The sequence below is a fragment of the Lissotriton helveticus genome, chromosome 12, assembly GCF_964261635.1.
Source record: "Lissotriton helveticus chromosome 12, aLisHel1.1, whole genome shotgun sequence".
Classification (NCBI taxonomy): Eukaryota; Metazoa; Chordata; class Amphibia; order Caudata; family Salamandridae; genus Lissotriton; species Lissotriton helveticus.
In genome coordinates this window covers 309,125,623-309,147,875 of record NC_136073.1, presented here as the reverse complement: position 1 = coordinate 309,147,875, position 22,253 = coordinate 309,125,623, and the positions used below count along the sequence as shown (strand labels likewise).

Below are 22,253 nucleotides of genomic sequence, written 5' to 3'. Positions count from 1 at the left end.
ACGTCCCTCTTTGGACTTGAAAGCTCCTGTTGATCAGAAAGGCCTTCAGCCATCCCAGTGCCTTCTTGATGACTCCCGCTCTGTTTAGACACTGTAGCAGGATGGAGTGTGCTACAGTGTCAAACGCGGCACTGAGATCCAGCATGATGAGGGCCATGGTCTTTCCCTCATCCGCACCTTCCCGGAGGGTTTCAGTAGCCCTCAGGAGAGCTGTCTCTGTGAAGAAGTTTGATCTGAAACCCGATTGAGATCTATGAAAAGCATTGTTGGATTCTAGATGGCCTATGAGTTGGGCATTAGCAATTTTCTCAGCTAGCTTAGCAAGGTAAGGTAGCAAAGATATTGGACGAAGATTTTCCAATATGTCTTGGTTCATGTTCGGCTTTTTTTTAATCGGTAGTACTACAGCCTGTTTCCATTCCACAGGCAAGCAAGCCGTGGAGAAGGAGACTTGAAGTATGTGACTAAAATGAGGTTCTAGTGCGGGGAAGGCTTCAGCTAGAATTTTAGGGGGCGCAGGGTCTCGAGGTCTTCAAGGGGAGGTACGACAAATGAGCCTAGGCACTCCGGCGAGCCTATGAGATTGGGATTTTCAGTAAATTCAGTTGCTGATTTTATATTAGAGGAAAAGCAGGCATAGATGTTTGCGATCTTTCCTGAGAAGTATTGGGCAATTGTGTTACAGGTTTCCACAGAATCATTTTGTGAGGGGAGATTTGCGTTCACTATGGATATTTCTTTGTATATTAGGTACAGTTCCTTAGAGGAGTTTTCTGCTTCCATAATGCGGGTGTGGTAGTGAGCTGCCTTAGACAGGCGTATAGTTTTGTTGTATTCTCTTTGTGCTATTTTGTACTGGGCTTTGATATCTGGGCAAAATTTTTGGCGCCATGCTCTTTCAAGCTTTTTACAGGCCGTCTTCAAGGTTTGAAGTTCTTGACTGAACCAGGGAGCAGATTTTTTAGTTCTCCTGGCGTTGGTGGTAGAGCGCATTGGGGCAGTGATGTCAAGGGCCTTGGTGACAAAATTATGTATGTGCTTATTAGCTGTCTCGCAATCATCCCCTTTAGGAGGGCCTTCGTCCTGGACAATTTTAGTGAAGGCTTCTATTGAAAAATTCTTCCATTTCCTGCGTTTATACCGTAGAGATTGTTGACTATAGTGTTCGGTTCTGTCGAGTTGAATTGTTATGGGGATGATGTGATGATCTGACCAAGGTATAGGTTGAGGAGCTGCGGTATGAACTCCCTTCCAGTTGCCAAAAACCGGATCTAATAGGTGTCCTAATTGATGTGACGGTTCCTTATTTTTTAATTCCAGCTGAACCGAGGTTAGCTCAGCTAGAATATCAGTCGCATCGGTGTCTGAGGGGTCTTCAAAATGTGCATTGAGATCTCCTAGCACTAATAAGCGAGACTTCCTTATTGCTAGGTGGGTAATGGCTTCCATAAGGGTGGCAGTGAAGTCAAATAGCCTGCCTGGGGGTCGATATATCAGGATGCCCGATATAGAGTGATTGGGACCGGTGTTAATTGTGAAATAGCCAGCTTCACTGTGGTCAACCCTGATAGGAGACATGGTGCAAATTAGAGGGTCTTTCGTTGCGATGGCAATGCCACCACCTCTGCCTTCTTTCCTATCTAGTCTGGAGAGGGCGTATCCGGGGGGAAGAGCCTGGATGACATCCGGGTCTGAGTGGTCATCCAGCCAAGTTTCCGTCAGGAATAAAATAATAAGGTTCTGGTCCTCAAGTAAATGAAATATTTCTGTTCGGTGCTTACGTAAGGATCTGCAGTTAAGCATGGCTGCTTTGATGGTGTGACCCGTGTTGGTGGCTGGGACATGTTTGATGGGAGCAAAAGTAGACAAGGGGCACTTTTGTATCGACAGGGCATGCATAGAGTGTTTGCAGCCTGCTAGCGTGTTAGGTTGGAGAGCAAGCAGATCCTGTCTGGCATACCTGATAGCAGTTGTAGTCGAGGAACCAGGGTTTGTGGCCCCGCGCCCCGTCCGGCCGCGGACGGGCGCAGACGGGCTTGGCTTTGGTGCGGCTTCGGCGCGCCCGCTGCGCCAGCCCGCTGCGCCGTCTGGGGGGTTGACACATGATATAGGAGGGAGGAGGGTGGGAGGCCGGCCCGACTTGAGCGCTGACCTCGCCTTCCTCACTCAAGATGGCACCCACCGCCGAGTGATGTCAATACAAAGCGGTTAGGCTGAGAGAAAAGAAATGAAGGTGTGTAGAGTGTCAGTGTGCCTGTCTACACAATTCCCCTTATTGCAATAGCCCCCATAGTGAAAATGCGGCGGAATAATAAAAACATTAAAAGCGCTCCAAATATAAATTTTATAAAGGCTAAAAACAATGCGCAAAGATCGTAAATTCTCCTGGCTCCTCCGCAGCTCGCAGCCCCAGTTCCCCTCGCTAGGGAGAGCTTCTGTAAGGCAGGGAGCGCTGGGGAGGGCACGTCTAAATACAGTGGGAGGGCGGGAGGCCGGCCCGACTTGAGCGCTGACCTCGCCTTCCACACTCAAGATGGCGCCCACCGCCGAGTGATGTCAATACAAAGCGGTTAGGCTGAGAGAAAAGAAATGAAGGTGTGTAGAGTGTCAGTGTGCCTGTCTACACAATTCCCCTTATTGCAATAGCCCCCATAGTGAAAATGCGGCGGAATAATAAAAACATTAAAAGCGCTCCAAATATAAATTTTATAAAGGCTAAAAACAATGCGCAAAGATCGTAAATTCTCCTGGCTCCTCCGCAGCTCGCAGCCCCAGTTCCCCTCGCTAGGGAGAGCTTCTGTAAGGCAGGGAGCGCTGGGGAGGGCACGTCTAAATACAGTGGGAGGGCGGGAGGCCGGCCCGACTTGAGCGCTGACCTCGCCTTCCTCACTCAAGATGGCGCCCACCGCCGAGTGATGTCAATACAAAGCGGTTAGGCTGAGAGAAAAGAAATGAAGGTGTGTAGAGTGTCAGTGTGCCTGTCTACACAATTCCCCTTATTGCAATAGCCCCCATAGTGAAAATGCGGCGGAATAATAAAAACATTAAAAGCGCTCCAAATATAAATTTTATAAAGGCTAAAAACAATGCGCAAAGATCGTAAATTCTCCTGGCTCCTCCGCAGCTCGCAGCCCCAGTTCCCCTCGCTAGGGAGAGCTTCTGTAAGGTGTTTGTAATATGACATATGATATTTAAAGGTGACATTGTATAATTGCAATATACTGGATGATGGATGTTGTAGTATTGCGATCTGTATGTTGTCCAATTGTTATGGACATTGTAAGTTTTGAAAAATGCTAATACAAAAAATAATAATAATAAAGTCCTTATTCACTGTTGTGATACTTATCTCTCCCATTGACTTACACTGGGTTATTACATTTAATAAGTGCTAACTTTGGGTGGGAGCTAGTAGAAATATATAGTTTACACTCAAATTGTATATAATGTAAAATCCTGTTTAATGGTAAAGTTAAATTGTAAGTTAAAATTATGAAAATTACACATTCTGCCGTACACATAGAAGTACCGATTTGTCATTATTTAAGGATTGTTTATGTGCAGGAAGGGGCATAAACAATCATTAATGGATTTTTGTTCTTTCTATTTGTACTGCAAAATGCAACACACATAGAAAAAGTAAAAAACAAGGAGAAATAAAAGTATTTCTCCTTGTGCGCCATTCTAACGCCTGCTCTTACATGGCGTTAGTTTTTGGCACTTCCACAGATTTACACCTCCCGGTAAATCTGGGGCAGCGTCAAAAAGCAATGGGTGTTGTGGTGGAACGCCCTCAGCAACACCCATTGCACACCTCTCTCATGAAGATACCTGCATGAAAGGGTAGCATATTTGCAAACTGGCATTAAGCCTCAAAAAGTGGCTTAACGCCACTTTGTAAATATGAAGGTTCAAAAAATGTGACGCTGTAGGTGCGCTAGGGGCTTGTACATTTGCTCCTGTGTTCTTGTATCCTTCCAAGGATAATAATCCAAAGGAAATCACATCATTTTATGAATTTCACCTCAAAGTTTAAGGGTCTGGTTTGCAATAACAATATTATCCAAAAGGGAGGGTGGACATTAACCAGGATAAAGTAGAGCAGTCAGGTTGCCCCAGGACCCTTTGGCTGCACCCTGAGTAGTACCTACTTTAGAGTGACCTACCCCTTGGAAAATGTTGTTTAAATAGGGAATATTTGTAAGCTCTATAGCCAACGATCCCACCAGGCCTTCTTCATATGCATAGGATCCTTTTCAAATGCACATGTATGTACAAATGTGTCATGCCTTAACTTCTCCTACTCAAATTCAAAGGTGTTTCTCCAATCATACAATGTGATTGAAATGAAACGTTCATATTTTCGGGCCTTTCTTGTGTCCTAATAGGGCATATAGTGTCACCAAGATATTTAAATACTATACAACGGATATTCCTAGTTTGAGCAATGACTGAAGCTCCCCGGTTTTACGGAAAGGAACTGAAAAATGCACCATTGTCCATGACATTTTAAAGTCATTTCCTGAGGGAGATTTCCAATCCTCCCAGAAATGTTCTTATCAAATTTACTAGCCCATTCTACTTTACAAGTTTGATTTTCCGTGTACCAATCGCTTTCTTCATAGGAGACACCTCCATTTCCATACGGTCAACGTTATATAATATTAGTTTCATCCTGTGTTACTGGGCCAGTGGGCTTTACGTTCCAGCAATTGCCCACAAATTCAAAAAAGCTCTGGAGGGGAGTCTGCCTCTGTAATGAGATTTTTAAGTTACCCCAAAGCTCTGTGCCACACGGATACAAAGGATCTAGGCATGGGTTTTAGAAGCCAGTGTATTCTCACAGTAGTTGTCTTGTTCTGCTTTCATTAAATAAATTAGCTGGGACAGGGAAAAACGATTTATTGTTAAAGAAAAACAAAGAACTCAATGCTATGACACTGTAATGTGGAAACTCGCTTTATAATATACCCTTGTTCCAAAATTTCCACCATAGGTTCTCCTCATTACCTCATGACCCACTAAGGTTTTTTTTTTATCGAGCAAGTATCACCCTTATTTTGGTCATGAAAAGATGACAGGTATGTAAATGTTTGTTTCAGTAAATGAAAAGTAGACTACTTTCTGTAAAGGGTAGGTAGAAGTCAGCCCGTGCTTGCTCTTTCACTTCTCTGGGATCCACTGGCAGACAAATGTGGGTCATCACAACAAGCAAAGCTATGGACAAGTGTCATGATTGTACAATGACATTTGCTCCATTGACATGAAGATTTAGCAATGCCAGTCAAACTCAGATGTTGCTTTCTAGGGTCCCTCTTCATTTTTGTAATCAATTCATAAATCTATGATAGTCTTGACCAATGCTGGTCCAAAATTAACAGTAATCAAATATGATGTTGATCTTTTTTTTAATTGATACAGCTCCCTGAAAAAGACAGACGGCTAAATGCACTGTTCTCAGTGGGTATAATTCTAAGATAAAATGGTCACCGTCAACATACTTTTGACAATGTATTGGTACCTTACAGATCAACAGCTGGTGCATTCACCTTGATTCTAGAGTGAAACCACTCGTTGCATGGCAACAAGAGGGCTTTCGTTTATGTAGAAGTTTATGGGAACTTAATGCTTTCTACTGTTTAGATGGTAAAGCCTCAGTACGTCCTTCAATAGTAAAACTGTTTGGTGCACTCGCAGTAACCATCGTGTTCAATATGAGTTAGACATTTGATTTTGAAGCCATACTTTATTCTCCCAGAGAAAGAAAAGAAGAAATCCTGTGTGAAGTACGCTGAAGTGATGTGCTCTATTCCTTCGCAAGGGCTTCTAAGCCCCAGCTACTACCACAGCTTTGGAATGACCGAAAACTACATCATCTTTTTGGAGCAGCCTTTCAAACTTGACATTCTGAAACTGGCCACGGCGTATTTCAGAGGGGTTAACTGGGCTTCCTGCCTTAGTTTCCACAGTGAGGAGAAGGTAACTAAACTGATCTGCTGAAGCAGCAAAAGTACATGTAAGCCTTTATTTACTATGCAGTGCTAGGTCATGAATAGAATCCACATTTGCCTATATACCGTAGAAAATATATATATTGAACAATATTTTCAAAATCAGTTTAGTAGCTAATGGTAAGTAGATATGGACTAGTATTTTCAAGTATTTTCCAGTTCTGGCATCTGAAAGACAGATTGTGCTAACTTGACTTGCTCACTCCATCTACTTTCTGGAAATAGTACATTTTGGATGTTACTTATTGATACTAGATGTAGACCATCACTTTAAGGCCATGAATTCAAATTGTGTGAACATGAGTGGGTTGTTTCCCAGAACTGAAAAATACCATTACCCCAGGGTGGGATAGTTACTGGGTTTGATTAATGCAGCCAATTCCAAGTTTTCACCTTGATAATGATGCGTAACAGGCTGAATTGGGATTTAAACCTTTGCATTCCGAGTGGTTTGTCTTTTTGAAGGTCTTTTCTCCCAATACATTTCAGTATTTGGGCAACCTTACATGGCACTATTGGGTAGATAAAAATGCTAACCATCTAAGTGAACAGGGCTAAAATATAAAAATATTCTCCCTAAAGTCTCTACACCATAGAACTACCACAACTGAAATAACCCAGTGTGTGGGAATTAAGGGTGCGCAAGTCCGGGGGCACTAAAGCAGTTTCACCAAGGACTTTAGATATCAGATGTCCTAAAGACAGCTTCTATGCGCTCTAGAGTCTTATCATGTTCAGCATTCTCCTTACAAATGGCAAGGTCTAGCAACCAATCACTCATATGGGTTGGACGGCTTAGCATTCATGTCAGAACTGCCCAGTGTTTGGCCAGCTGCAAAGCCAATGGGGCAAGTTTCCTAACAAGTTTAGGACAACTCTACAGATGGCCAACTTGTGCTGTCAGATGGTCTGGAGCAGAAGCAGTATCTAGTATTTTAGTCAGTGTATCAAAGACCAGTGCCCAGTAGTCTCCAACACCTGCACTGTACCACCCCAGATTCATAAAGTCTGCAGTGCCTAATCCTAGGGCTTTCCTTTCTGAGAAATGGGTCAAACCTGGGTATCCTTACTGGTGTGCAATATACATAATGGAACATTTGTAATGCAATTAAATGTGTCTGATTTAGGCTACATGTGGGCAATCTGACATTGGGAATTTTCCCATTGTATATTGGTGAAGCTTCACACCGAGGTCTTTTCCCATCGCCTTCTGACCCCAAACAAAACATGGGTCCTGCAGAACATGGCAGACCATGGCTACAGCATAAATCCGTAACACCTTGTAACATGTCAGGGGATCGCATGACATAAAATAACAATTTGTGCTCTAAAGATTGCACATGAAAGTACTTACTGACTGTCTGCAATGTAGGATGGAACCTGAAGTAGAGCAAGCTATCAATGGAGAAGTGCCCCCTTTATCTTTGTATTATTCTAATGATAGAAACCATGTTGCGTCATACATGTCAATCAGACAGGATAGCAAAAGCTTTGACATTGTTTTCTTGTATTGAAACACATGCAAGCTACTTCATTGTAGTTTTGCATCTAGGACTTCTGTCAGCTGGATTTAGTGCCCTTTGAAGAATCTTGCGAAGTTGCATGCACTTCCTGTTGACAACATTAAAGGTGCACAGACAGATCAATGAAGTGTGACATGCAATCGTGGAGCCCATGTACTAGAAGCCATGCAGGTGATACACAATCCCTTGATGATTTTCTTGCTTCATAGGGCATATATGATCCAGACCTGAGGGCACTTCTATGCTTTTCACTTCAACGGTCTTCACTCAGTGCCACAATTACACAAAGTGCTTAATTTGTAAAAGAAAGAGGGCTGGTGCCCATAACTCTGCTCTGAAGCCTGCAGCTGGAGTAATGAAATGTTGGTGTGCCGACTACCAAGGCTGCGCAGTCTTAAATCCACCTTATGCCTTTTTAATCCTCTACCAGACCTTGACTTCCCTATTATCTCTCTCTTGCTGGTTCCTGTTTTCTCCTTTGTAACAGTTTTTCCGTCTTTCAGTTTCTTCGTCTTTCCGCCTATGTGTTTTTCCCTCTGTAGCTCTTGGTGAATGTCTGAAGCGGAAAAATAAGTTCCAGTCCCCAAAAATGAGTGCCTGTGCCACACTGTCAGCCACTAGCTCAAATTAAGCACTGTCTGTCCACAAGTGGCAGGTGAAGAATTTCATGAGTGTAAACTTTGAAATCTTGGGCTAAGATCTATGTGATATTTACTCTCTAGTTGCAGACCCGCTGCGAACAGTTTGGTTGTACGCTTCATTTTCTCTATCTGACTTTTATTCTCTGACTGTTGCCTAACAATTTGAGAAAGTACTGTTGGAATTATAAACATCAAAAAAGGTACTATACCTTGTGCATATTTATTGATTTGGTCTGTCTCTATATCATGGATGTAATACAAGCCCCGACATGTAGGACTTTTATCCACAAATTGATGAGACATCTAATAAATGGATGTGATTTTTTTTAATTCTGCTAATCAATAAGGTACTGCAACAGATTGATTTTCATTTTGATTCTTTACAAAGCATTTATGAGTGGTAGGTATAACATCAAATATTCTATGCCTATTTGCCGATAGGGCACAATCTGCCATTGGACTGATTTTACAGATAAAGTGGAAATGATGCATAAAAGAGTGGCCTTGTATGTAAAAACTTACGTTCAGTACAGCTAGGTGCAACTTCATTCAGTGCGGGCTCAGAATTGATGAAGAGAAAAAGAGATTGGTAGATGAATTCCTACCGGTCCCAAAGCAGTAGGTCCATTTTGAGGTTATTATATCTGTCATTAAATTTCACCAAGCAGTATCCCCACTTCACTCCTAATGCTTTGCCTAATGCTTTGCCAGGAACATTTTCCATTTTTACAGCAGATAACACATGTTCAGAAATATAAAGGAAATCTTACTTCCTCAAAAAGTATGTCCCTCATTGAGCCTATGTTGACTTCCAATGGCCAAACTGACAATATGAGTCGGCCTGGAACTCATATTAAAGGACGCTGGCTCTGTTGCTTCCCGGAACCATACCTCTGGCATTGTTGAGCTTCATAGATCAATGTGAGAATTTCTAACATGTCAGTGGGATGATGTACAATTACAGGTGATTAGAATCACCTCCTACAGGCGCCAATGGCTGTTGGTACCTTTTATGACTTAAGCAATGACTGTACGAATGGAATATTTGGATGTGGCAATGACTATTGTCCCTACATATAACCAGTGATTAAAGCTAAATGGCACCAGTGCAGCATGTAAAGAAACATGCTTCTGCCTCATAAAGGTGGATGATCCCTGATGACACGTCATGTATATACAATCTCTATCGAAACTATGTTCCCTGTAACTGCTACCAGTGTTTTGTGTTTTCAACCAATTCTGAGACATCATGAAACATGGAATACAGAATAGGTTTATGATAAACTCCACCTTTTCCCACACCCCTTCTTCTACATGTTTAATTAGGAAAAGTATCTGTGCAAGAAAACACTCTGCACCATTGCAGACCTCACACTTAGCATTAGATCGCCATCTGGTGTTGGGCTCAGATGTTTGCACGTTGTTTTTGTTTTGGAAGAAGTCTTTGTAGTCACGAGATAGGTGACTCCTCCCTTGGACGATAGTGCGCATGGGCATTGACACCATCCTTGGATTGTTTTTTTCCACCATTGGGTTTGGATGCAACTTTTGCGCTCCGGTTCGTAATCTCTATTTCAAACTACTTCAATGTGAAAAACTTCCACAAACACTTCGGATTGACTTCGAACATCTTCATCTTTGACGCAACTTTCATCGGCGCGATTCCGGTAGTCGACGCGGGCCGTTGGGCCTATCCAAGCCATGAGGCCTATGGCTCATGGAAAGGACGCCATTAAAAAATGCCCCTAGTGTGGAGCAAAATTCCAGCACAATGACCATCATAAGGTCTGCAACCTGTGCCTATCACCTGAACACGACAAGTCCAGCTGTCCAGTTTGCGCATCCTTTCGATCAAAGAAGACCATTCGAGATTGAAGGGCTCGACGGCACATCATGGCGCAGAGATCAGCTTCGGAACCAGAGGACATCTTCGACGAAGGCCCAGATGTTCCAGAAGAAGAATCCGAAGATCTCCAAATCGTATCAGAGGCAGAAAACTCAGCCGACCCCATCACTCCTGGTCAACGAGTGAGTACTACTGCCCCTACCCCAACCCTATCAAAACCGAAGGCAATGGTCAAGATTATGCCTGCAGGCCCCAGTCGCGACCGAAAACACACTTCAGAAGCCCCGCCTCCAGGCCCGGCTCCGAAGAAAAAAGAAAAGCCTTCCGGTAGCTCGGGACCGAGCAAACCGCATGTACCAATCCCACCGGCACCTTCGGCACCGAAACCAAAAGAACTCTCGGCTCTGAAATTGGTTCCGACGCCTTCCACCTCCAAACACAAATCGGCCCCAAAAACCTCAAGGCCCGTGGATAACCCGGCTTCGAACGTTTCCAAGCCTAAAGATCCGGCTTCGGCCTCGAAAACAAGAGCCTCGGAACTAAAAGCCAAGCCTAAGGACTCTACCACGCCTCCTAAGGCCAAAGACAATAAAAGTCAACACCAGCCCCGCTCGGAACTGAAAAAATCGGTGGCAAAAGCAGTTCCAGAGGAAAAGGAACTTTTTCATCCGAATCCTGTCAATCCTAAACAGAAAAATATTTATATTAATCCAGAAACAGAACATGTCATGGCTGTGCCATGTAAGAAGAAAAAGTTAGACACAGCACCTGTCCTCCAGTGCCTATGAAGAAGGACTCTGCCACATCACGTATGCCTCCTTCTTCTCCTATACTTTCTTCTAACCCACTGCCTCTCCATAAATCTCTTACACCACCTCAGCCTGAAACTTCTCCACCTCATACACCCCCAGATGATGATGATGAAGACCTAGGGGTGTGTGGTGACCCAAATGACCCTTTCACGTATCAAACTTTCACGTATCCAACTGACCCAGATGATTGAGAATACCCTGTCCCAACAGATATACCAGACGTCCCAAGCCCACACACATACCCCTCAAAACCATCTCCCCCAGATGATAATATTGGTTTTGGACAGTTAATTAATAGGACTGCCATCTATCATGGCGTCACAATGCACTCAGATGCAGCAGAAGAGGACTTCCTTTTAGATACATTTAAACAGTCCGAAAAGACAGTGCAAATATTGCCAATGATCAAAGGAGTCATTAAACATGCCCCAGAAGTGTTTAAAGATCCAGTACATATCAGGATTCTTAACCCTAGAATATAAAAAAGTATAGACCTGCCCCTGAAGATCCTGCTTACATTAAGGGACAGCTGCCTTTGGATTCTCTAGTAGTTTCCAACGCTTGAAAGCGCGCCAACTCACAAACCTCCGTGGACTCCCTGATAAAGAATCCAAATTGCTAGACGCTTCTGGCAAAAGAGTAGCTGTGCAAGCAGACAATCACTGGCGCATAGCCAACACGCAGGCACTGTTCGCAAGATATGATAGGGCTTACTACGACCAGTTAGAAACCCTACTACAACATTTGCCTGATCAAGAAAAAACCCAAGCAAATGATCTTATCCAAGAGGGCAAGCTAATTTCAAATGCGTCAATAAAATGCGCACTTGACGCTGCAGACACTGCCTCTAGATCCATCAATACCAGTGTGCTCCTTAGGCGACATGCCTGGCTGCGCATCTCAGGCTTTAAGTAGGAAGTCCAGACTACCATCCTCAACCAGCCGTTCAACCAACAACAACTTTTTGGCCCGGCTGTGGACACTGAACTTGAATAAATTAAAAAAGACACTGAGACTGCTAAGTCCATGGGAGCTTTACAGTCTCCACAAACACGTGGCTCCTTTCGTCGCTCCTTCTATAGAGGGGCATCCAAAAACATGGGAGCAGACACCTCATCTTCGTTTAAAGCCACTACACAAACATCCCCCAATAGAGGATACTTTAGAGGCGGATACAGAGGAAATCACAATAAAGGAAGAGGTCGAGGTAATAACAACACTCGTACCTTCCCCGCCACAAAACAGTGACTTCCCTCCGCTTCCCCCAGGCCATCCCACTCCAGTTGGAGGGAGATTATCACAGTTCCTACCGATCTGGAATTCCATCACAACAAACAAGTAGGTGACACAAATTATCCAGTATGGTTACTGCCTAGAAATTACAGCTACCCCCCCCCCACACACATACCACCCAAGCAATATCCAATGTCCACAGATCACCTCACGCTCCTCAAAAGCACGCATTAGAGCCTGTTCCCGTACAACATCAAGGAACAGGGGTATACTCGCTGTACTTCCTAATACCCAAAAAAGACGGGACTCTAAGACCAATACTCGACCTCAGGCCCCTCAATACACTCAGATCATTTTCATATGATCACTCTCCAACAAGTGCTCCCGCTGCTGCAACAAGGCAACTTCCTTGCCACACTAGATCTCAAGGACGCCTACTTCCACATTCCCATACATCCCTCCCACAGGAAGTATCTAAGGTTTGTAGTGGACGGACAACACTATCAGTTCAAAGTCCTTCCATTCGGAGTCACCACTGCACCCAGAGTGTTCCCAAAGTGCCTTGCAGTAGTAGCAGCACATCTCAGAAGACAACAGATCCATGTCTTCCCTTATCTAGACGACTGGCTAATAAAAGCCAAGTCATTCAACCAGTGTGTTCGACACACTCACCAAACCATTCAAACATTACACAACTTGGTGTTCATGGTCAACTACACCAAGTCACATCTCCAGCCCTCTCATATACACCAATATCTGGGGGCTACAATAAACACCTTCACAGCTCTGGCATATCCTAGTCCAACCAGGATAGCCAGCATGCAAGTCCTTGTCACACAATTTCAAGCCCAACACTCTCTCCCAGCCAGAGTGTTCATGCAGCTAATAGGCATGATGGCATCTTGCATTTTCATTGTACCTCACGCAAGACTTCAAATGCGTTAATTACAGGAATGTCTAGCACATCAGTGGAATCAGGCTCAAGGACAACTTACTGATCTGGTGTTGGTATGCAGCCGCACACATTGCTCTCTGCAGTGGTGGAACACAAAAAACTTGTCCAAAGGGCGGCCGTTCCTCAAACCTATTCCACAGATAGTACTTACAACAGATGCATCACTCACAGGATGCTACTAGCAATATTCCTAGCACAAAAATCATTCCAAGTACATCTACAAAACAAAGCTGTCTTGATCTGGACGAACAACATGACAGCCATGTACTACAAACAAAAACAAGGAGGCACACATTCTCTGCAACTGTCCCAGCTTGCACAGAACATTTGTAGATGGACTATCCCACAAAATATATGTCTACTTGTCGAACACCTTCCAGGAGTTCACAATCAGATTGCAGATTTGTTAAGTCGACAGACACAACAGATTCACAGATGGGAAATACATCGCTAAGTCGTTCTACCATTTTTCCACACGTGGGGCCAACCAGACATAGATCTGTTCGCCACACACGACAACGCAAAATGCCCAACTTTCGCCACCAGGTTTCCACATCCGTTGTCCAAGGGCAATGCAATATGGATGAACTGGTCAGGCAGATTTGCGTACGCTTTTCTGCCACTCCCACTGATTCCACTAGTGGTACGCAAGCTCCGACAACAGTCTCTCAAACTAATCTTAGTAGCTCCCACATGGGCCCGCCAACCAGGGTTCACAACATTGCTGGAACTCTCACTAGTTCCACACCGAAAACTGCGCCTGTCCCTATCCCTGCTAACGCAGAACCATGGAGAGATCAGACATCCAGGTCAGCTGAATCTGGCGATCTGGCTCCTGAAGTCCTAGAATTCGGTTACCTTAACCTACCACCGGACTGTATGAACATCATTAAAGAAGGCAGACGACCTACTACTAGAGCTTGCTATGCTGCAAAATGGAAAAGATTTGCAATTTACTGCACCAATAACCATATTGATCCACTGGATGCCTCCATCCAGAATATCATTTGCTACCTACTGCACTTGCAAAGATGTCATCTAGCGTATTCATCCATAAGTTTACATCTAGCAGCACTTGCTGCTTACGTACAAAACAGACAACACTTATCACTATTGAGAGTCCCTGCAATTAAAGCCTTTATGGAGGGCCTAAAAAGAATATTTCCTCCTAGGTTACCACCCTCTCCTGTGTGGAACCTAAATATTGTTCTTACCAGGCTCATGGGACCCCCATTTGAACCTTTAAGCAAATGCGAACTACAGTTCCTCACAATGAAAGTAGCTTTCCTTGTTGCCATTACCTCTCTTAGAAGAGTAAGTGAGATCCAGGCTTTAACCATACAGGAACCATTCTTACAATTACATCTTAACAAGGTGGTTCTCAGGCCAAACCCCAAATTCCTTCCTAAAGTCATCTCTCCATTTCATTTTAAACAATCAGTAGAGTTACCAGTGTTTTTCCCAAACCCAGACTCCGTAGCAGAGAGAGCTCTACACACCCTAGTTGTTAAAATAGCCCTACTTTATTACATTGACAGAACCAAATCCTTTCGCAAAACAAAACAATTGTTTGTAGCTTTCTCCCCACCACATAAGGGGAATCCCATCTCTAAAGCTGGGATTGCAAGGTGGATTGTTAAATGTATCCAAATATGCTACCAAAAAGTGAAACGGACATTAACAATTCCTCCTAGAGCGTACTCCACACACAAACTAGGAGCCTCTATGGCTTTCTTAGAGAACATTCCCCTAGAAGCCATCTTTAAAGCAGAAACATGGTCTACAACACACACCTTCACTAAACACTATTGTGTTGACGTGCAAGCCAAGCAGCAAGCTTCCGTGGGCCAAGCTGTTCTTAAAACTCTCTTTCAAACTGCAACCGATACAGGTGACCACCGATAGGGGAGATACTGCTGTATAGTCTATGCTAAGTGTGAGATCCGCAGCTCATATGCATCGAACAGAAAATGCTACTTACCAGTATGCATCTGTTCTTGGCATGTAGAGCTGCAGATTCTAACACGCCCACCCGCCTCCCGGGGACCTGTATCTGTTCAGTTCTATATTAATTAGATATACATACATGGACATATTTTTTCTTTCTATTAACTCCATCATTTCCCATCATGGCGAAAAACAATCTAAGGATGGAGTTGATGCCCATGCGCACTATCGTCCAAGGGAGGAGTCACCTATCTCGTGACTACAAAGACTTCTTCCAAAACAACAACAATGTGCAAGCATCTGAGCCCAACACCAGATGGCGATCTAATGCTAAGTGTGAGAATCTGCACCTCTACATGCCAAGAACAGATGCTTAATGGTAAGTAGCATTTTCCTTTTACAATATTGTTAAAATATATATTTCCATGGGAGTAAGACTAACTTAAATAATGGGTACTCTCACTCATGTCAACAATCGTGCTCTTAGAGTATTGTTCTTAATATATATGTTCCGTATGCATTACCCTACATTTCCCCAACATTTGGGCCTGCCGTTGCCCCACTGCCGACAGGCGTGCTGCTACAAAAACTGTTGAGTGCTTGTTAGAAATGGGATCTCTGGTTGGCTAAGGCTAGCGCCAAAGCCAGGCAGAGACCACCACTCTTGTCAGGGAAAGGGAGTTACATGCCAAAGATAACCTCTGCTCACCTCCTTGGTAGCTTGGCACGAGCAGTCAGGCATATCCCGGTGGCGATGTGTAAAGCATTTTCGCAACACACACAGCAACAACATACTAGGCACACCACAAAAGGAACTCAACATAAGGTTATATATATAAAAATAGCCTTTGTATTATCATAAAACACATTAGATGGGAATCACACAATATACACTGTGCCAACTGGCACTGGGCAATATTTACAGGGGATTATTTACACATGACAGAGCCACGTGGGCCACTGTCAGAATCATCACTTGGTAAAAATAGTAAAAGTAAGACATATCATGAACTTAGAACACAACCAGTAATTACTGGCACACTATACTCAGCATCATCCTGTAACATAAATCATATCATGTACAGTGTCACATCAGGCGAGAAATACATTCTGCGTCAACCTCATAAGCCTAAACCTAGTAGACCATAATCTCCTAAACATAACTCGCATTAGGAAATAAACTTAATAACATAAACCGCAGTAGGGAATAAATCATACCTAACCCTCGTAGGTAATAAACCAAAACATAACACAGTAGGTAAAACCTCATAATCATAAAAACACATCTAGAGGCATAAATCAGGGTGCATAAAACATACTATATAAATTATATTTCCTAGCACCTATATAAATCACATTAGAGACTGGCGCCCTACTAACCTAATAGTCCCCCTGGCCAACTGGCCATCTCTAAGGGGCTCAAATGCCCTCTGTCCAAAAGTCAGGGTGTGCTGTCAATGCAGCAGGAGCCAGGGGTGCGCAATTGCGCAAACCTAAAAGTTGCAGCTGGGACTAAGTGCTGCGCAGATAGGAAGGTCAGGGGAAGAGGAGTGCACCTCACTCCTAACTCAGACATGTCCCCTAAGGAAAGAAAAACCTAAACGGTTCAGCTGCCCACTACTTGCTGGGCAGCTGGGAAAGTTAAAATGAGGCTTGGGCTCTCAATGGCCCTGAAACAAATAATGCGAAGCTTTGGAGCCACCTAGGCTCTAAGAATAAACATGTTTCCTTAGAGTGGTAGCTGCCCTCTAGTAAACGGGGCAGCTGTAACAGGGTATAGGGCCAGGCACCACGGTTCCCTCTGGCCCCCACGGGACCTTTAAAACCACTTTGTCCTGAGTTAGGGCCACACAGGCTCCATGAACAACAATGTGCCCCCCTTCGTTGGAGCGACCCCCTATCAGGCAGGGGCCGCTCAGGAAATCGAAATTGACACTGACCACGATCGTCCCAAACACCGGAGAGGTGCTCACTCACCAGGGCTCAGAGCAGGACTCCTTCGGTCTCCTCTCGGGCCTCCGAGACAGGCGTCACTTCTCCCGCTCTTCGCTGCTGGCACATGCGGGGTTCTCCATCACTTACGGGAGCCCCACCTCATCTATGCGCCATGCTTTACCCATTCCCCTCTCTCTTGGGACCGGCACTTCAAATGGGAGCCCGCGAGGCTCCGGACGTGCATTGGGCGCCGGCTCCGCCCACCTCTCTACTTCCGGGTCTCAATCGGCAGCGGCCTGGCAACTACTATTCTGCGGGCAATACGGGATAGGCTCCCGTCTTTGGTAAAGGCACTTGCGGGGTGGGCACCCGCGCCCTTCCAAATAAATAAACAAAGCGGAAATAATAACAGGAGAGCAGGGTGGGCACCCGCTCTCTCAATAAAAGCAAAGACGCTGGGTGGGCACCCGCGCATTAATTAACATTAAAAGCAAAGACGCAGGGTGGGCACCTGCGAGGCATGAAAAGAATGCGGGGTAGGCACCCGCTAGGAAACAGTAAAATGCTGCGATGCGGGGGAATCCCAAAGCCGGGGATTCCCACCCGGGTGATCGTAGTGCTCCTCCTCAGCTGCATGGAGAACAGCGACAGGGAAAGCACTTTTAGTGAAATAAAAGCAAAGCGCTCACAGGGCGGTAGAGGCCAAAGCACAAAGTCCTCCCAAGGTCAAAGCAAAAGCAAAAGGTCCCAAAGAAAAGCCCTTGAAGTATCCAGGGGCAATGCAGGGCCCAGGGAGGCAAGCCCTCATGGCAGCCCCCTCCTGGGCCCCATCAGCAGCACTCCCCGCAGGGTCAGGATCCAAAAGCAGAACATATACATGGGGTCACAGTCCCTTCTTTTATACACACATTTCCTTTGTCTAAAAGTGGAGGGCATGGGAGAACCAGATACAACTGGTTCAGGGGAGCTTAGGAGCACTTTGTTTTGCTCAGTTCCTCTCTTCTTTTCTCATGACAGGCCAGGGACATCAGACGCACCACAGGAGGTGGAGCCAGCATTGTGGAGGGAAGGCACAGCCCTATTCAGGTCACAGGTGCAACTCCTCCCTCCCATCTACAAGCAGATCTCCCTTTTCACCACTGGGCAGACTCATCCTGGCTCCTGGAGCCATCCACATCATCCAGCACCTGTCACTCACAAGCCAGAACATGCAATTCACATCATGTAGGCAGACACACAGCACACTGAAATGGCAACTTCTAAAAGTCGCATTTCTAAAATAACCACAATAAATCTGTGCACACTATTGCGCAGCATTTATTCTCATGAGTTCGCACATACTAAACTCGACCCTGTACTCCCCTCATACCAGGAATTACCATGGACACACATATCCCCCATGTGTTCCTATGGGAGGGCAGGCCCATCTCACCACACACACTCGGAGAGTGCACACACTTTACACTGGACCACAGTGCTAAAGTGCGCAGAGACCTAAAATCACTACCACCATGTCGGAGCTTAAGGCAAAAAGTTCAGGGGTAAACCTGCCAAAAAGGGCCAAGTCCAACAGTGCTCATTAGGCAGAACTGATGCAGGCACAATTAAGGTTGAAATACTTGGTATGTACAGGTGGAAGTCGAGCGCCAAAGCGGCCACGAGGTTCATGGATTTAGCGGTGTTCTAAAAACTGGAGATTGCAAGCCTACCCCTCTGTGCAAGCCTGGCACAGAGAGGTACTCCACTGGACCGACCTGGAAGATAGCCCTTGTTAGTAAAGAGCGCAGAGGCCTGTGCAAAATGCCCATTTCAGATGGCTGGAAGCATTAACTTCAGGCCCCCCTGATAACACTTTCTTTGTGGCCCCAGGTGGAAGGATTCTTGAATGATTCCTCCTCCACAAAATTCAGAACTCCACTACTTTATACATATGTGGATCCCACTAGGGTACTCTCCGCTGAGCACTCACTACAGCACGCAATTATCCAATGGGGATACACTACACATGGAAGTATTAGATACCATCTGTTCCATCATTCCTTCCAGTGTTGATCCAGATGGGTGGGGAGTGGGATATTATTGGGGTGTGGGAATAGGGAGCTTAGTGCCATTAATTGACAATATATAGAATACCTCTTGCGCTGATGTACATCATTGCTGTATACTGTTTATCCTACTTCTGTGCAGATCAACTGCGGTACTTGTTATATCAAAGAAAACAATACAAATTATGTTTTCTTTTTTAAAACTGTATTTCCCTCAGTGTGTGATTACAGAGTGTGTCAGTTTCACTGAGACCAGGTGGTCTGATCATCAAGAGTTAGGGTACATAGGAACACTGTGTGAGTGTGTTCATGTTTGCTCACATAGCAGTGTGTGTGTTATGCATTCATTGGTGCCTCACCTACTTGTAACAATAAGGGCTGTGGGTCTGCATATGTACGATGCATGTGTAGCTTTGTACATATAACAAATCTAACTCTACTGAAAAATATGTTTATATCTTTTTAGCTGTTAACTCACAACTTTCATTGTAAAGGTAAAACCCGTTTTCACCTTTGTACAAATGTTCACTTAGTGTTTAGACTAGGGATCTCCACCACCCTGATGAAAGCCTCTTTTGGGCTAGTTCATGGGCTGAAGCATGTTAGCACCTTGAAAGAAGACAAAGACATAATTCTCATCCAATTTTCTTTACTTTCAGACAAACCCTCGAGCCTCCTTGAAAAATAAATGTCTCTGAGTTTACACAGAGGTAGCTTTACATAATAATCCGGATTCCTTTTTTCATCCAGTCACTCTTATCTTGAATTCTATATCGCTGAGGTTGAAGACATCTTGATAGTATCATCCTATTAGGGTGGGCTGAGTTAGCCTATGATGAAGCATGTGACAAAAATGTGGATGAAGCTTCTTATCCAATATGATGAGTATTGTTTCTCTTAGGCCCTTTCCTTTGCAGTAGACCGGTTGATCCCGTATACTATTGCATTTTGTGTGGGGGCTATACTTGCTTAACTTTCACATTGATTTGCTACTGTATCCAATTTTGCTATGTGCTGAATATGTTTTGTCACAGCACTTTGGATACACTATATACATCTAAATAAATAACACAAACCATTTAAGCAGATGCCTCCCTCCCCCCAGGGGAGATTGAGAAAGGGACCCACAAGCCAATTTTGATTGGTGGTGATAACTGTACCTCCCCAGTGTGATGGGTAACATCTGCAGTGGAGAAGAACCACTAAACAACAATCATAGACCACAGATCTATAAAATGTGCCCATTACTGAAGGACCAGCTGAAAGTTTTAGGGTAGCAGATGGTTCCAGAAGCTGAAGTCTCAAAGAAGCCGAGCATCATACAGCACCACCAAGCAGGTCCCTCTACCTCGAGGAGGTACTGCCCAGCTTTTGAGTCACAATATTAATGTTTTATCATCAGCATTCAAAAATATGAACTCCAAAATATTGACATGCACTATGTCATCAAGGGAAACTGATGTACAGTTAGAATATTAAACTTTCACTTATTTCTCTATACTTTCCTTGACGATGATGTAGTAGTCAATAATTATGGAGACCATGTTTGTGCCAGGTGATATTCTTGTAGTCGATATTGTGAAACACAACCCAGCCCTGGAGTATTGGAAATCAGACCTTTTCAAAAGCAGTTCTCCGTGTTAACAGAGTAAGACACATTTACAACCATGGTTCAAACAATATCAAAAGTACAATCAAAAGCATGCTCTATGGCCATAGGTTGACCAAATATAGACATAGTTGTCTACAACAGCAAAGCATACACTGACTTACCATGCGGGCTCCTGGGATTGGCAATTTTTGCTAAAACACTTTGCCCTCGTTAGGCAGAATCTTCTGTTATGATAGAGCCATTAAATTGTACTTTATATCTAAATAAACGATTGGAAACTCGATCCATATGGAGCGTTTCCAGGCAAATATTCAGCAAAATAAATGTTTTTCAGTCCCTGGCGAACCAATACAAGAATGGAGATTTCATTTGTCTACAAAGTGCAGCAAAACTCCATTTATGTTAGATTCTGCAAAATGTAACATCTGAAATTTTAAACAATTGAACACAAATACAATGAAGTTGTAAACATAAATTTAAATTAAGTCCTAATCTACTAGATAAATGTTACTCATTTAGTGACAAATGTTAGCTATTCAAACAGCGAGATGAGCAAACTGAGGTCTAGTATATCCAACTGTATTTAGTTTAATTTAATTATCTGTAAAGTAAGTAATAACAAACAATCTTCGTATGTATGTCGGAAATATACAAAGCTGAGCTTGTGAGGATCATTTTAGAATCTCCAGTTTCGATATGTGTTGCCTGTTCACATCCTAAAGACGTGAACTACCATACTGGAAAGATGGCTTAGCGAGTTAAACGGTCATTGTTAAATTCTGTGTGCCCTGCAAGTCACATCTTCAAATCCTGACAAGGCCAATGCAACATTTCAATCTTCCGAGACAGAAAGTTGAGTACTTATACATTTTCTAGCGTTAACACCTCTTGTTTTACAGTGCTTAGGAGTGGAAAAACCAATGTATGGTATGTGAAACTATATAAAACACAACTTTTTTCTGTCTGGTTTTATAAATGCACTACCAAGTATGTTGCCTATTTAGTTTGTTGCCTTGTTGTTTGTCGACACATAGAGTGCAATCTTTCACCCTTCATTTTCCTCTCTTGATTCTCCCCAGACCTGGATACACATTGTAGATAAGCGAACAAAAAAGACCCTCTCAACCAAGTTCTACACAGACTGCATGGTGGTTTATCACCACGTCAATGCCTACGAAGCGGATAACCATATTGTTTTTGACGTCATTTCCTACAAAGACAACAGTCTGTATGACATGTTCTATTTGGCAAACCTTAATGATGACTTTGATGCAAAGAATGTTCTCACCTCCGTGCCCCTCTGCAAGCGCTTCGTGATTCCTTTGCAACATGACAAGGTAATATCAGCGTATTCATTTTTTATCATTGGATGTGATCATAGTTTGCTTTTCTCTAGCAATTTGTAAAAAATTTGTGTCAAGGTCCCTTAATCTTTAAAGCCCTAGGTGTACAATGTGGAGTATATTCTACTGCACCCAAGCTCACTATTCACCTGGTATTCAGATCTGGTTGGGGCTAGTTGCTTAGCTCAGTGTCTTCATGGATATAAGCTAAGAGTATCCATGAGCAGTAGCTTTACCACCTGGCTTGACTTTTAGCACCCATGGCATCGCCCTTGCTATCCCCTCATCTCAGCGGCCCGCCATCACCAAGTCATTATCAGGCGTAAAAAGGGAAAAGGGTGCCAAAAACT

At 43.9% G+C, this 22,253-nt stretch overlaps 1 protein-coding gene across 1 annotated transcript in view; it reads left to right on the top strand.

Annotated features, from left to right (window-relative positions):
* The window catches only part of BCO1 (beta-carotene oxygenase 1), a 236,689-nt gene that overhangs the window by 100,110 nt on the left and 114,326 nt on the right, over positions 1-22,253 (top strand). Inside the window, exons 6-7 of the mRNA XM_078670768.1 lie at positions 5,759-5,979; positions 21,640-21,897. Coding sequence (XP_078526894.1) covers positions 5,759-5,979; positions 21,640-21,897 — 479 coding nt within the window. The remainder of the gene's footprint in view (positions 1-5,758; positions 5,980-21,639; positions 21,898-22,253) is intronic.